Source organism: Drosophila subobscura, chromosome U, assembly GCF_008121235.1.
Source record: "Drosophila subobscura isolate 14011-0131.10 chromosome U, UCBerk_Dsub_1.0, whole genome shotgun sequence".
NCBI classification, from domain to species: Eukaryota; Metazoa; Arthropoda; class Insecta; order Diptera; family Drosophilidae; genus Drosophila; species Drosophila subobscura.
In genome coordinates this window covers 14,045,355-14,058,064 of record NC_048534.1, presented here as the reverse complement: position 1 = coordinate 14,058,064, position 12,710 = coordinate 14,045,355, and the positions used below count along the sequence as shown (strand labels likewise).

Genomic DNA, 12,710 nt, shown 5'->3' with positions numbered 1-12,710 from the left:
CTCATCTCCAGCCACATCAACTCTTACCCAGCAGTCACGTAGGCTGCCAGCCCGCTGCCTCTGCCTCTGCCCCCTGCCTCCACCTTGTTCAACAAATTTCAACTCTGAACTTCACAATCGATTTGATATGCCCACTCATACCTCCTCGGGTGCTTGTTCCAGGAACTGGCAACACATCAGAGCACATCGAGGCACAGCACGTGCACAGAGTCAACAAGGCAAAGAGCCAGGCAGCTGGCAGAGCAGAGCAGACACACATATCAAGCTAATTAAGCAGACTTTGAATGAACAAAAAGTGGGCACTCGATCGTGGGCAAAAGCGACAACACACCGCAGTACACCGCACCACCTGGAGCTCACTGAAGAGCAGCCACAGATCGCAGATAGCAGATCGCAGATCGCAGAGAGATCGCTGCCATGGCACGCGATAATCAATCAAAAGCCATTACAGCCAAACGTCTCTGCGGCAGTAGAAAGCATTTCGCTGGAATAGGAAAGGGCAGCAGCGAGGGAGTGGCCTGCGTCGAGACAAGTTAAAGATCAAAATCAAAGCACAAAGGGAGCACCAGAGGGGGGAGCTGGAGAGGCGCAAACGGTTGCAGTTGCCTCGCTGTAGATGATTGACAGAATTAGAATATGGAATCGTGAGCTGCCCCCCCCCCCAGCCTCTCTGCCATTATGATTACGATTTGATATTAAGTGACCCAGTTATGCCTAAACGCCTTTTTGTTTGGCCCACAAGAAAAGTGAAGGCAATGGCCCAGACCCAGACCCAGACCCAAATGTCGCTCAGAGTTTGGCGCATGCAAATCGACTTCCCAGTGCAACTTTCTAAATGAAATGAAATTCCAATCGCACAGCTCTCCTGCCACTGCCATATGTGTCATGTGTGCACAAAATTAAAGAAATAATTTCCCAGTTGAGTGTCACCTGGCCAGGGGGAACTCTGACTGAATTACAGCCTGGACACAAACACCTTTCTCCGCACTAAATTAGCCTGCAACTTCCCATTTCTCGCGGTGTAAGCCACGTCCCATTCCCCTCTAAGTCCGCTCAATTAGAGACGCATTCGCAAATTGCTTTGCACTTTTATTGTCAGCACTTGGGAGACGCGACCGCGGACCACGGACCACGGACCACGGACCACGGATTGCGCTGCGCGGTGGCATTTTGTCGCGACGCCTTCGACGTCTCCCCGTCACTCCACTGGACACTCCAGGTAATTGCCTTTGACATGTTTCGCCTGCTCGGCTCCAACTTGCACTTGTAGGCATTTTGTTTGACTTGGATTATCGTTAAGTGCATTGGGCTCAACATTCCGCAGATGTGCGACTAAACGTTGATGATCTCTGGACAACTTGCGGGAAGCTGCTGCGACCTTGCCTAGTCATGTACAGGGCAGGTGGGCCTGCAGCTGAACCCTCAATCACCTTTGAATGTTTTCCTCTCTGTACAAACTCAGCTGCTCCCGATGCCCAAAATCTGTGCCATGCATTCACACCAGGGACCAGGACTGGGCGCCCTGATCTAGCCATGACCAGCCCGCATCCCATGCGAAGTGGCCATTAAACTCCACATATAAATCACCATTAATTTGACAGTAGGCTTTTACATAACTCAGGCCAACAGGTGAAAGCGTGCAGCTGGCAGGCGGAGACCATGGCAGCGGGATCCCGGGGGGGTGTCGCCACTTGCACTCGTAAAAAAGGCGAGTGCTTCCCCCCTCGAGCACCAGCAGCGATGCAGCATGCAAAATCGAATTGTGTGCTAATATTTGGCCAAAATGCAGAGTGCCGGCGGTTACTGGCGGGCCACGACATGACGAAGTGACTGCCTGGCGGCGTCCACACTGCATCGGATGAGGACTTTTCCATGCTTTTGCATTGCTCTCCCGCTCCCCAGCCGCAATAAAAATCATTTTCTTTTCAGCCCAAATTGGCAAGTGTTGTGTGTGGGCGCAGGGGGGACAGGGGGCAAGGGGTGCCCGATCGACATGCAATGTCAGTGAAATTTCCGTCAAATGGGTAAAAGTTGTCATGATTTTAGCTCGGGATTGGTGGAGGTTTATACGATTTATACCTTAATTGCATTTAAACTGGGAAAAAGGTGACGACTATCGAGAGTATTTTGAGTGGAAATAAAAGATTAGTTAATGTGATTCATTTGGGATGCAAATTTTTATTATATATTCTGAAAATATAGCATCAGTATGGAAAGTTTCACAAGGCAAAGAATATTATTGAGACACGATTTGAACTCAAGGCAGCAAAGAAGCTTTTTATGACCAATTTGGAGATTAGGAATTTGTTTACAAAAACTCTTCAAAAAAAATTGGATGTTTAGAAAACAAATAAGAGTTCATTAACAAATTGTAATGGCTCAAATCTATCAGAAAAAATTGATTTGGTTTTTATAAAAGAAAAAGAGTTCGATTCTGTCGAGTAGTGAAATAATTCCTCATAAATGATGGACGAATTCCAAGACAGATTGAGACTCTTTCTAGCGTAGTTCTAATTTGCGCTGAAATGTCTTGCATTCATTTTATTCAAACTCTCCCGATCGACACTTAAGTATTTATTGTTTCAAAAGATTCATATGAAAAGTATTACCTTTATTTTGTCAGATTTAATTATTATAATCGAATCATTCAAGAGGTTCCAAGAGCTTGTAGAACAATCCCCTAGTAGCTGCTAGACTGGTGCCAGCAGCATCGAAACCAGTTAACCTTTGCCCCGCTCAGAAGATGCCAAAAAAGAAAGCTCTCACACACATGACAGCCAAGTGCCCGGGCCAGCTTCGATTAATAGCTTTGGGGAAGAGTTCGGTGATGGAAACACGGCTTTTGTTTTAGCAGTTTAGCCCTAGACAACATATTTTCAAGCTAAAAGCTTTTCCCCACACCAGACACACACATGACAAGCAGTTGCTCATGCAGAGGTGTACAATGCGAGCTGAGACACTTTAGACTTTCACTGAACACGCACATTATGGGAGAGAGAACAAACTCGGATGTAGATGGCCATTGGCCAGGTGTTTGATGAGGAAATTCCCATTGCAGCTCTTTCCTGCTAGCAGTTCTTGGATTAGTTGTCAAATATTCAAAACAAAAACACCTTTTGCCTTTGCCGGCATGCCTTTCCTGGAGAAATGTTGCTTTTGTGTGCCGCTGCGTTGCATGTGCTTATTCCTGGCCTACGCCTTGCTGGCACCGCCCTTTTTCAACTTCGTGTGGCTGATAATTCTGCGCGAGTTTCTCTGCGCTCGCCTCACCACACTCTGGATCTTCGCTGATCTGTTCAATGTGCTGTCGAGTTTTCTGCTGCTCGGTGGACTCTATATGGTAAGAGGAGCCTCAAGCCACATCCCTCACCCATCACCCATCAAGTGACATTTCCCACAGAACAGCAGCAGCATTCTCCCACTGCACATCGTCTCCAAGCTAATTGGTTTGATTGTGGAAATGATTTGCCACTTGCTAATCGCCGCCGTGGAAATGGGTCGGCCCCTGTCGATAGTCAGTTCCGTTTTCTCCATCGGATGTGAGTTTTTCGGGGAGTGATTGATCTGCCTACTGTCCGCTCCCTCGCCCACAGGCACCTGCTTGGACGTGCTGGTGGTGCTCAGATTCTACCAGCAGGAGGAGCAGGAGGACTAGCCCATGTCCTGGTCACCCACTAACCCGCAACGGAGCTTTGGCCAGACCTAATCGCAGCGTGTAGCATTTTGTGGCGCGATTAAACGCAGATTTATTGGCACAACTGTTGCTCAATCTCCACGTGGCGGCGCGCGGGCATAAATCGTGTGCAATTGTCACCAGATTTGGCCGCAGCACGTTTAATTATCGCCACGGCATAGCCCCGGCGAGTTACATGCGTGCTAATTGACTGAGCCCCAAGAAAGCAGCACAGTCCCCCCAGTCTGCATATGTCCCAGTCCCAGTCCCAGTCCCATTCCCAATCGCAGTCGCACTCCAAGTCCCAGTCGCACTCTTGCCAAGTGTCCGGGCCAGATGATAACCGCCACGATGAAAACGCATGCTGAGCCCAATGAAAATTATGTTGCAATGACTGGAGGAGAGTGGTGCCCGCTGGCTGGCTGGTCACTGAACCACTGAGCCAACCACTGCTCCAGCGCAGGCCTTAATTAATTTCGTTGATTAATTGAAAGTGCACTCCGGCCTGCGCTCTGGATTTATTTTGCTTATTTTCGGCAGTGCAAAGTTGAAGGCGAAATGCTCCTCGTACTCTCGGATTCGGTAGTATGTTATGGGCGTTGCCCGGGGCCAACCCTTGGCCATTACTCTTCGCTGGGGCTCCACCGTCTGCAATCCTTTTGCCAGCTCTCGATTATGGCTAAAGTTATGATCAGCGTGGAACTATAATCGCGACTGGGTATTGCAGAATTTAGTTTTTTGGGTCAAACAACTCGTAATGGAACTGTGCTGGAAATGCTTTGAACTTGCTGAGAAAAAGCGTTGACCTTGGCCACATTTCTAGGCCTCAATGTGCCTGAAACTGCATGCAAGTTTCGAGGAGCAACAAAGTTTCATAAAATATTACGATAACTGTCGCTCTCCACATTTATAAGCAAGAATAATTGTTTTATGTTTTATGGCTTATGGCCGCAAAGCGACATTAAATGCTGCTGCTTAAAGAAACAAAATGCAATCGCAACGAGAAACAAAACGCAGCAAGAGAAAAATGAATTGTCTTCATTTTGTAATTTAATGATATTTTATTGAATTTGTGATGGGCTTGGACAAGGCGGATTTGTCCGGGCGCTCCAGCTCCATCCTTGGCTTGTGGCCTGGCGGGATGGCTGGCGGGATGGCCGCTGCTGCCGCCTCGATGGGATCTCTCCGGTACGTTTCGTTCCTGTTGACATTTAAAATATGGCCGCATGTCAATGCGACTGCCCTACGCCCATTTTTAAGTCAGGTTTAAGTTTCGATTACGATTTCGAGCTGCAATTGAGCCCCGAAATATCCCAGAGTGAATTCAATTTGAAGGTCTGCGCACAGGCCGAAAAATGTGCTTTCACTTGACCCGCAATGCTGCGTAAATAAATTTTATCGCACCGTTGACACGTGCGCGTAATATTTCATTAAATTGAAGCCCAGCCAAAAGGAGCTCCGAAAAGCAAGGCAAAAGTAAAATAAATATAATTGCAGTGCGGTCAAAACGGCAGCATAAACCAATCTGCGATTGCATCGTAACTCCGTTTGCAATTTGGCAAGTTTGACACTTGGCCAGTTAGTGGCGCGGCTTGGTGACTCTCGCTCTCGCTCTCGCTCTTGCCATGTGCCACCGGCTGCCTGTTTCAAATGTGTCCAGAGTGCCACCTACGTTGGCTCACAGTGTAGGCCCAAGGGGGTCTACCTGTCGCGGCTCGGCTCGGCTCGGCTCTTGCCGCCTGCCATTCACTTGCCGGCAGTGCGTGACTCTTTGACTCACTGATTGCAACTGGCAATAGTTGTTCCACATATGTGGGAGAAATCACAATCAATCAAGCACAAACATAAGTACAAAGTGTATATAATAAATAAATATTAAAATTATTCTGACTATTTTTAATCAATCCTTCAAATTTCACTCTTTCCTGGCATACAATTAGTCGCAGAAATCTTTCCTTAACCTCCAAATACTTTTCTTTGTATTATTCGATTTGCTGCATTTTATGGCCCATTCAAAATGAACTGCCAGTGCTGATACGCTCACAAAATAATGTCCACTGTGCGGCTTTGTCTAATTTACTTGCAGGGCTTACAAACTTAGTGCTGTAACTTGAGGCACGTAAAAGAAATGGGAAAGAAAAACACAACCCGATTTAACCTTGACTCGGCGAACGCCCACAAGGATGGCAAACATCCCAAGAGTGATCTACGCCTTATTGTGCATAATTTTTAAAGCTGCAAAGAACGCCATAAACATGTGGCCATTACGCTGAACGCTTCGGCTAATGGCCCGCGTGGCACCAACAGCACCACAGCACCACCAGCACCACAGTTCCAATGAGATCGTAAACTCATCCGACTGTGGGACTACTGCCGCGTCTTAGGCGGAGGTGCAAGTGCCGCTCCCGACGGTCATTAGGAGCGAAGGCAACACACGCATCCAGCGGAGCCGGGCCGTGGTCGGGTCATTTGAGTACGCTGGCGGACGGGGCGTCACTTAAGCCGATACTAATTTCCATAATGTACGCCTTGACGGAGACGAACAGGTTCCCTCTGCAAATAGATGTACGAAATAATGGACGCCGTAATCTAGGAAGTAAAGCACTGGAGATGGCCGCGTGACACGGCAAAGTGCACGCGAGAAGCATCGGTTGTGGCAGTTGGAGCTTAATGCAAAAATATCTGACATCCAATTAAAGATCCGCGCATAAGCAGCTCTGGTTAACACCTATTGGTCCCATGCTTGCTGGCCTAGACCTTGGCCAGGAACCCCAATGACTGGCAATGGCAATTTAACGGCTCAGCAATTGCCTGACCCATCGACGGGGCCTGCAGTTGGGGTTTTTGCCAGTGTCTCTGGCAACATGAGTATGATTTATTGTGGGCCGAAGCTCCGACTTCGGAGCCACAGCAGCTTCTGCCTTCAGTTCGTGATGACTTGGATTCCCGTTTGTCCGTTCGTTAGCTGCACACAGAGCGGACATAGCGGACATAGCGGACAGAGCAGAGCCTTGGTCTGTGGCTCTCTGCCTGCTTTATGTGTATCATTTTTCTTGGCCTGCGGCTGGCTCTGAGATTTTGCATTATTGTATTTTCATATTGTTTGTGGTTAATTTGCTTCCCCCAGACGTCATAGAGCGATGTTCGGCTCTCGGCTCTCGGCTCTCGGGAGGCTCCTCTACCCTGGACAAGTTCGTTAATTTGACGCTCGCATAAATTTTCGCCAGTGCAGGCAAATGACTCAACCTGGGGACGTGGTGGGCAGGTCCTCTTGGGCTCTTGGGCTATTAGCGGACAAAGCCAACGCCTCGCCCGACACCTCCGCTGCGGCGTTTCTTTTGTCAATTTCCAGACATTTGCCTCTAAGTGCAGCAACTGGCAAAAGGAGATTTATGTTACTCTGGTGTCACTTTAAGTTAATGGGCTATGCTATACTCCCTGACCAGTTTTTGCACTCGCAGATGGACCCGCGAAGCGCTCTTCGACTCCAGCTGCAGGTGGATTTGGCTGTGGCAAATTTATGGCTCTGGCTTTTAAATTGGTTTATGGCAATTTCCTCGGCACCCACACGGCGACAGGCATCCTCCAGCACATGTTCATTTATTATCAACAAAATTCAAAGTAGGTTTCAACCATTTTGCATGTGCCAGGGCTGGCAATCAGCAGCCAGAACAACTTGCTCCTGCCAGTGTTGTAAAGTGTGCCGTTTGCGGTGCTTTTGCGTTTGTGACACTGAACTGTCAGTGCGAGAATTTGCTGATGTGAATTTTAGTTTTTTTCTCTGGGAAAACATACAGTTTCTGTTCGCTGCTTGTCATCGAAATTTTCTCAGTCATTTGGCAGTCCGCAAAACGTTCTCTCAGGCCCCCACCATGAAGCGTCACAATGCCCGGGCCATACGTGCCGCGGCCGCCGCCGCCGGTGTGCCATCAAATGCGGAACGGCAAACAAAGTCGCTGCCGAAGCTCGTGCACTCCGAAGCGAGTGTGAAGGGTCCCGTTCTCTATGTGGATGTGGTGAAGAATATGCCCAAGGGCAAGCATGCAACGGTCGAGCACTCTCCGCAAATCTCGCCACCAGAGTTCAGCCTTTTCCGCGAGGACTTTCCGGCACTGCCAGGCGGGCGTCGCGCATCGGTGACCTCTGTGCCCGACGACTGGACGAGCATGATCAGCGACGACGAAGAGCTCGTGGTAAATGTTCCGAAGACCCCGAACATAGCCTCGTCCCCCACTGAGAAGAGCTCTGAGGAAGATCTGGTGGCAGATGAACCGAAATCCGTGTACAGTCTGGTCTCTGCAGCAGAGCAATTGTCTTTGTCCAGCGAACCAGAGGTTGAACCCAATAAGTGCGAGCTCAAGAAGGAGTCGCCCAAGGAGGAGTCGCCCAAGGAGGAGTCGCCCAAGGATGAGTCGCCCAAGGAGGAGTCGCCCAAGGCTGCTCTACCGGAAAGTGACTCCAGCAGCCCCCGCAGCTCCTGCTTCGAACTCAATGGCAACTGCATCGACTACTTCCCCGTAAGCGCCAGCTGTGTGCCGGAACCCGTAGCGTCGGAGCTGCTTTGCGAAGTCAGCGTCATATTTTCCAAGCAGTTCATGCAGGAGGGAGTGCGACAGCGCGCCATGAAGGGTTCTTATCGTCAGCTGGCTCCAGCTGCCCCAGGCGGAGTGGAGGAGACCAAGATTCGCGCCTCCCTCAAGACACATTTCACGGGCTTTCCCGTGGGCGGTGTGAACTTTGAACGCGAGGTGCCAGCCAGAAGCTCTGCGCCCCATGGATCCGGAATGGCAGGAGTCTACGGCCTGTTGGGACTGGCGGGAAGGCTGGGCGTAGCCCAAGATGATCCCGACATTATACCCATGATCTATGGAGAAGACGATCTAATGAGCATGGGGAACAACTTCCCTAACGACGGCTCCCGCAACCTGCACTCAGCCGTTGCTGTGCCATTCCAGGGCTTTTCCTGTGGCCTCAATGACGGCAGCTTCAATGTGCCACCGGAACGTCGAATGGCCAGCCGACTCGGCCTGGAGCAGCCCAAAATGTCGCAGATGCAGGAGGAGCTGCTGTTTTACTACTTCTACAACTGCCCCGGCGACATGCTGCAGATGTTGGCCGCCGCCGAGCTGGCCGATCGCAATTGGCGCTACCACATGTACGAGTGCCTCTGGCTACGCCGACAGACGGATAATCCCAACTACGTTTACGTCGGCTTCCAGGAGTCCGGCGAGTACCATTACTTCAACAAGTTCCAATGGGTGATTCAGCGTCGTTACTTTTACCTGGACCCCGACCAAATAGAGCGCACGCTCTCCAAGGAGGAATTGTTCGAGAAATACGGCTACCATCCACAGATGTAGGGCAGGCACAGGCCTACACACAGATGACACTTCCACGATGGGCTAACACACACTCAGCGGGCAGCACCACTTGGGGAAAACACATTTACACTGGCTCACATTTAAGTCTTGCTGGAACTTAAATATTTGTCAACTTATCTGCGATATTTACACACAAAACACACACAATTATTTGGCACCCTTTACATGCACATGCAAAGGGTAATATGTTAGGAATAAATACAAATGTAACATCTAGATTTGCTTTGACTTTAAACTCACATTGTGGCCAGCCTTACGGCGTCACCTTGCAGCTTTGCCTGCAAGTTTGGTCCAAAATCTGGCCGCCACACCCTCGACCTGGCTCGGACAAGCCTCGTTGCTAGCAAAGAAACTAAAATGAAACGATGGGGGGAGCAAAATCGTAGCGCTCATTAGCAAAGTAATACACTGGCCAGCCGGCCACACGATCTCTTTGGCCAAGTGTCGCCATCAGTGCTGTCGTCGTTTAGCCCGCTAATTGCCACGTAAATTTGCAACCATTTTTGGCAGCTCATTAAATTTATTATTAAAACAAAGCTGGAGTAAACTTAATTGCCATCAAATTGACATGCGAGACGGAGTCGGAGACGGAGACGGATGACAGCACCCGCCGCAGAGCAGGAGCTGGAGCTAGAGCTGGAGCTGGATGTGGACCACGGCTCATGCGTATTAATTGCCAGAGTAACTTCATAATTTCATGTGGAAAAATGTGAACGTTGGGCGTGCGCAGCAGCTACTCCAGCCACAAATACGAGCCAAGTACAATGTGTAATTTAAGCGAAAGACTTAAGCGAGGCAGATTGGAGTGGAGCCGGGTTTTGGGATCTGTCTGTCCACTTGGTGGCTTATTTATGGCACGGCGAAGTTTGATTGAAATGTGTTGTCTATGAAATTGACAACTTGGGTGAGATTTGCACGGCACACGAGTACGAGTACGAGTACGAGTACAGCTGTGGCCAGTGGCTGTTGAAGCCAATTAAGCATGAATCATGCTCGCAGTGTTGTGCAACGTCCGAGAGCTCTGATTAATAAGCCGCCCGCACATGGCTGGAGCATGGAATTAACCCCGAGCTGAGGCACACGCATGCACAGCGGCAATTACCGTTACCCATGCAAAATGCACCAGGGAGAGGGAGAGAGAGAGAGAGGGACAGGCACAGGTAGGGTGTCAACACGATCGTAACTTGCAATCAACTTAAGATGACAGTGGAAATGAAGCATTGACGCCTCGCACGTACCACATACAGTCCGCGAAGAAGGCTGGAAGGCTGGAAGGCTGGAAGGCCCATGGAAAGTCCACATCCCAGGAGCCAGTGGTGCCCGTGGTGGGCAGACGAAGAAAAGTAAAAAGCTGCTGCAATCAGGTTTCGTGCTTTCTGCTCCCTCGAGTGGGCACCAAATTAGACACATTTTATTATTAAAATCCACTTGTGTTGAAATAAAACACGACTTTCTGTGTCGCACATAATGAAAATATATGGCAGCCAGGCACCTCGCTGGGAAGGATGCCATCAGAGTACTTGCTGTAAATAAAGTTAGCCAAACTTCTAGTGTGTGTCGTTGCCATAACTAACTAATCACTGATATTATAGCTAATACTGCTGGCTGTTCCAGTTACAAGTTGTGCATCCCAGCCACCAATTTGTGTTCGACTTGGCAACAGCATCGCGGGAGCTGCATGATCGGAGATCAATGAACGTTGTGATCAAGGATTTTGTCATCAGTTCGCTCCCATTCAAGTCACGTCTCCGGCTTTATGCATATATCAGCCTCAGCATCAGCCTCAGCCTCAGCTTCAGTTCCCTCCGCGATGCTAATTGCGGCAGCCAGAAGAAGCTCTTCCTTTTGCTGGACAAATTTGTAATGTTAATTACTCTCGAGAGTCGAGAGAACTTTATCGATTTGCATGCGAAGATCGAGTCAGGTATATTTCGGCTTCTGCTGGTATTTATTTATTATTTTATTCCTCTTGCTGGGTTCCTGCGCTCGCTCGCTGGCGGCTCCCAGAGCTGGCGCGGTTCGTTGTCTCATTCATCGGCGTCGTCTGAGTGTCTGGGGACGACGATGGGCATTATGCCATAGCCCTGGAAGATGGTTCGGCAGCAGGCAGAAAGGCAGGCAGAAGACAGGCAGAGTTCAAAGACACAACGGTACATTCAACCTGGAGCAGAGGAGCGACAAGGCCACGACAACGAGTGTCTCCACGCTCCACACCCACGTGTGTCCAGCCCGAGAGTCGTTGACCATTCGAGTTGATTGAACTGGAAACCAGAGAAATATCACAATAAGAACTGTTGTTGCTGTTGCCTGCCTGCCCCAACAAACGGCAAATTGCAGCTTCCAAGGAGAGCGGCAGAGGGGAGCGAGCGAGAGGGAGAGCGAGCGAGAACTATGAGCTCGATTTGCAATTCAGCAGTAGAACAATGGCTCAAGCATCCGCATCGGCATCGGCATCGGCGAGGGCGAGTTCGGGCAGCGTTGATCGTCTTCCCGTAACAATTTCCCTTCTGCTTTATGCAGCATGCACGGGGCATTAACGGATTCCTGCCCCGACATCTCCGACATCTGGCCGGTGGGCACTGAACTGCCGCTTGGCGAGAAAAGCGAGCAACACAAATGTAGGTGGCATGCATTTTAATATAGTGAAAGTGCAAGAACCACAAAACAGCCGTTCATTGTGCCACAATGCAGTCGGAGCTCGATCTCGATCTCGATGCATTTCAGCTCTTTCCACATTTCATTCTGCTGTCTATATGTATCTGCATCCCAAGTACATTGTCTGTCTGTATGTATCTTGTATCTGGCTCGCTCTTATCTAAGCATTTTACATATTTCGGTTTTCTGCACACACGAAATTTGTCAAAACAAAATTCGAATTGAATTTGTCAAGGCATACGCCGAGCGATACCGTACCCCTCCATATTATGTAAGTTTAATTAGCATAAATGTGATTGATCCCCCCAGTCGCAGCAAGTTTTCTTGGGATTATTTGATTTTTATTGATCTTTTGAACGAATGAAATGCAAAAAAATGCAATTGCACTTTTGCCGTTTTGTTGTTGTTGTTGTTTTCTGTCTGACTTTTTGTTGTTATGAATGCTGAATGGGTCTAAGACTTCACTTACCATCAAAGACTTCAATGGTCTCAATGGTCTAAGCACTGGAGACCAAATGGCTACCCTACGAGCCATTTGGAAGTCAATTAAGACAGGGAAGAATTACTTGAAGAACTCTTTGAAAATATACATTTTTTGTACCATTATTTATAGTTAATCAAATGAATTTTCCAAGCAATCTCTCTATTTCCGCTTGATGAGTACTGCCAATGTCCATAACGCTCAACAAAACTCCTTCTTGCACACATCTCCACCCCATTGTTTGTATCTCCATAGCCTGCCGGTCCCTGTCATGCACATATTTAATAGCTTTGTGCATATGATATGACAAAATATGCACAGCCCGCGGATAACCAACAAATCTTCGAAGTCTGCGACGCAGGTGAAATTTGCATGGTTATACGAGTCGAACAACAAACAGTAACTAAATATTTTTCATTTTGAATGAGGTCAAAGCGCAAGTTGGCTGCCTAGAAATGAGGGAAAATAGTCCCCGTTTGCCATTTTATGCTAAATTAAGAATAAATTGGGCTTAGTAAAT

General features: G+C 48.8%; 2 protein-coding genes across 2 annotated transcripts; both read left to right on the top strand.

Moving 5' to 3' along the window:
* Nucleotides 1-3,130: 3,130 nt before the first annotated feature.
* On the top strand, nucleotides 3,131-3,755 carry LOC117901285. Its single transcript, XM_034811978.1, has 3 exons — nucleotides 3,131-3,340; nucleotides 3,401-3,539; nucleotides 3,594-3,755. Exons 1-3 carry the CDS (start codon nucleotides 3,131-3,133, stop codon nucleotides 3,653-3,655), a joined length of 411 nt encoding a protein of 136 aa, XP_034667869.1. The 3' UTR covers nucleotides 3,656-3,755.
* A 3,678-nt stretch (nucleotides 3,756-7,433) lies between these two features.
* LOC117901963 lies at nucleotides 7,434-9,272 on the top strand. Its single transcript, XM_034812943.1, has one exon. It carries the CDS (start codon nucleotides 7,546-7,548, stop codon nucleotides 9,031-9,033), a length of 1,488 nt encoding a protein of 495 aa, XP_034668834.1. The 5' UTR covers nucleotides 7,434-7,545; the 3' UTR covers nucleotides 9,034-9,272.
* Nucleotides 9,273-12,710: the final 3,438 nt, after the last annotated feature.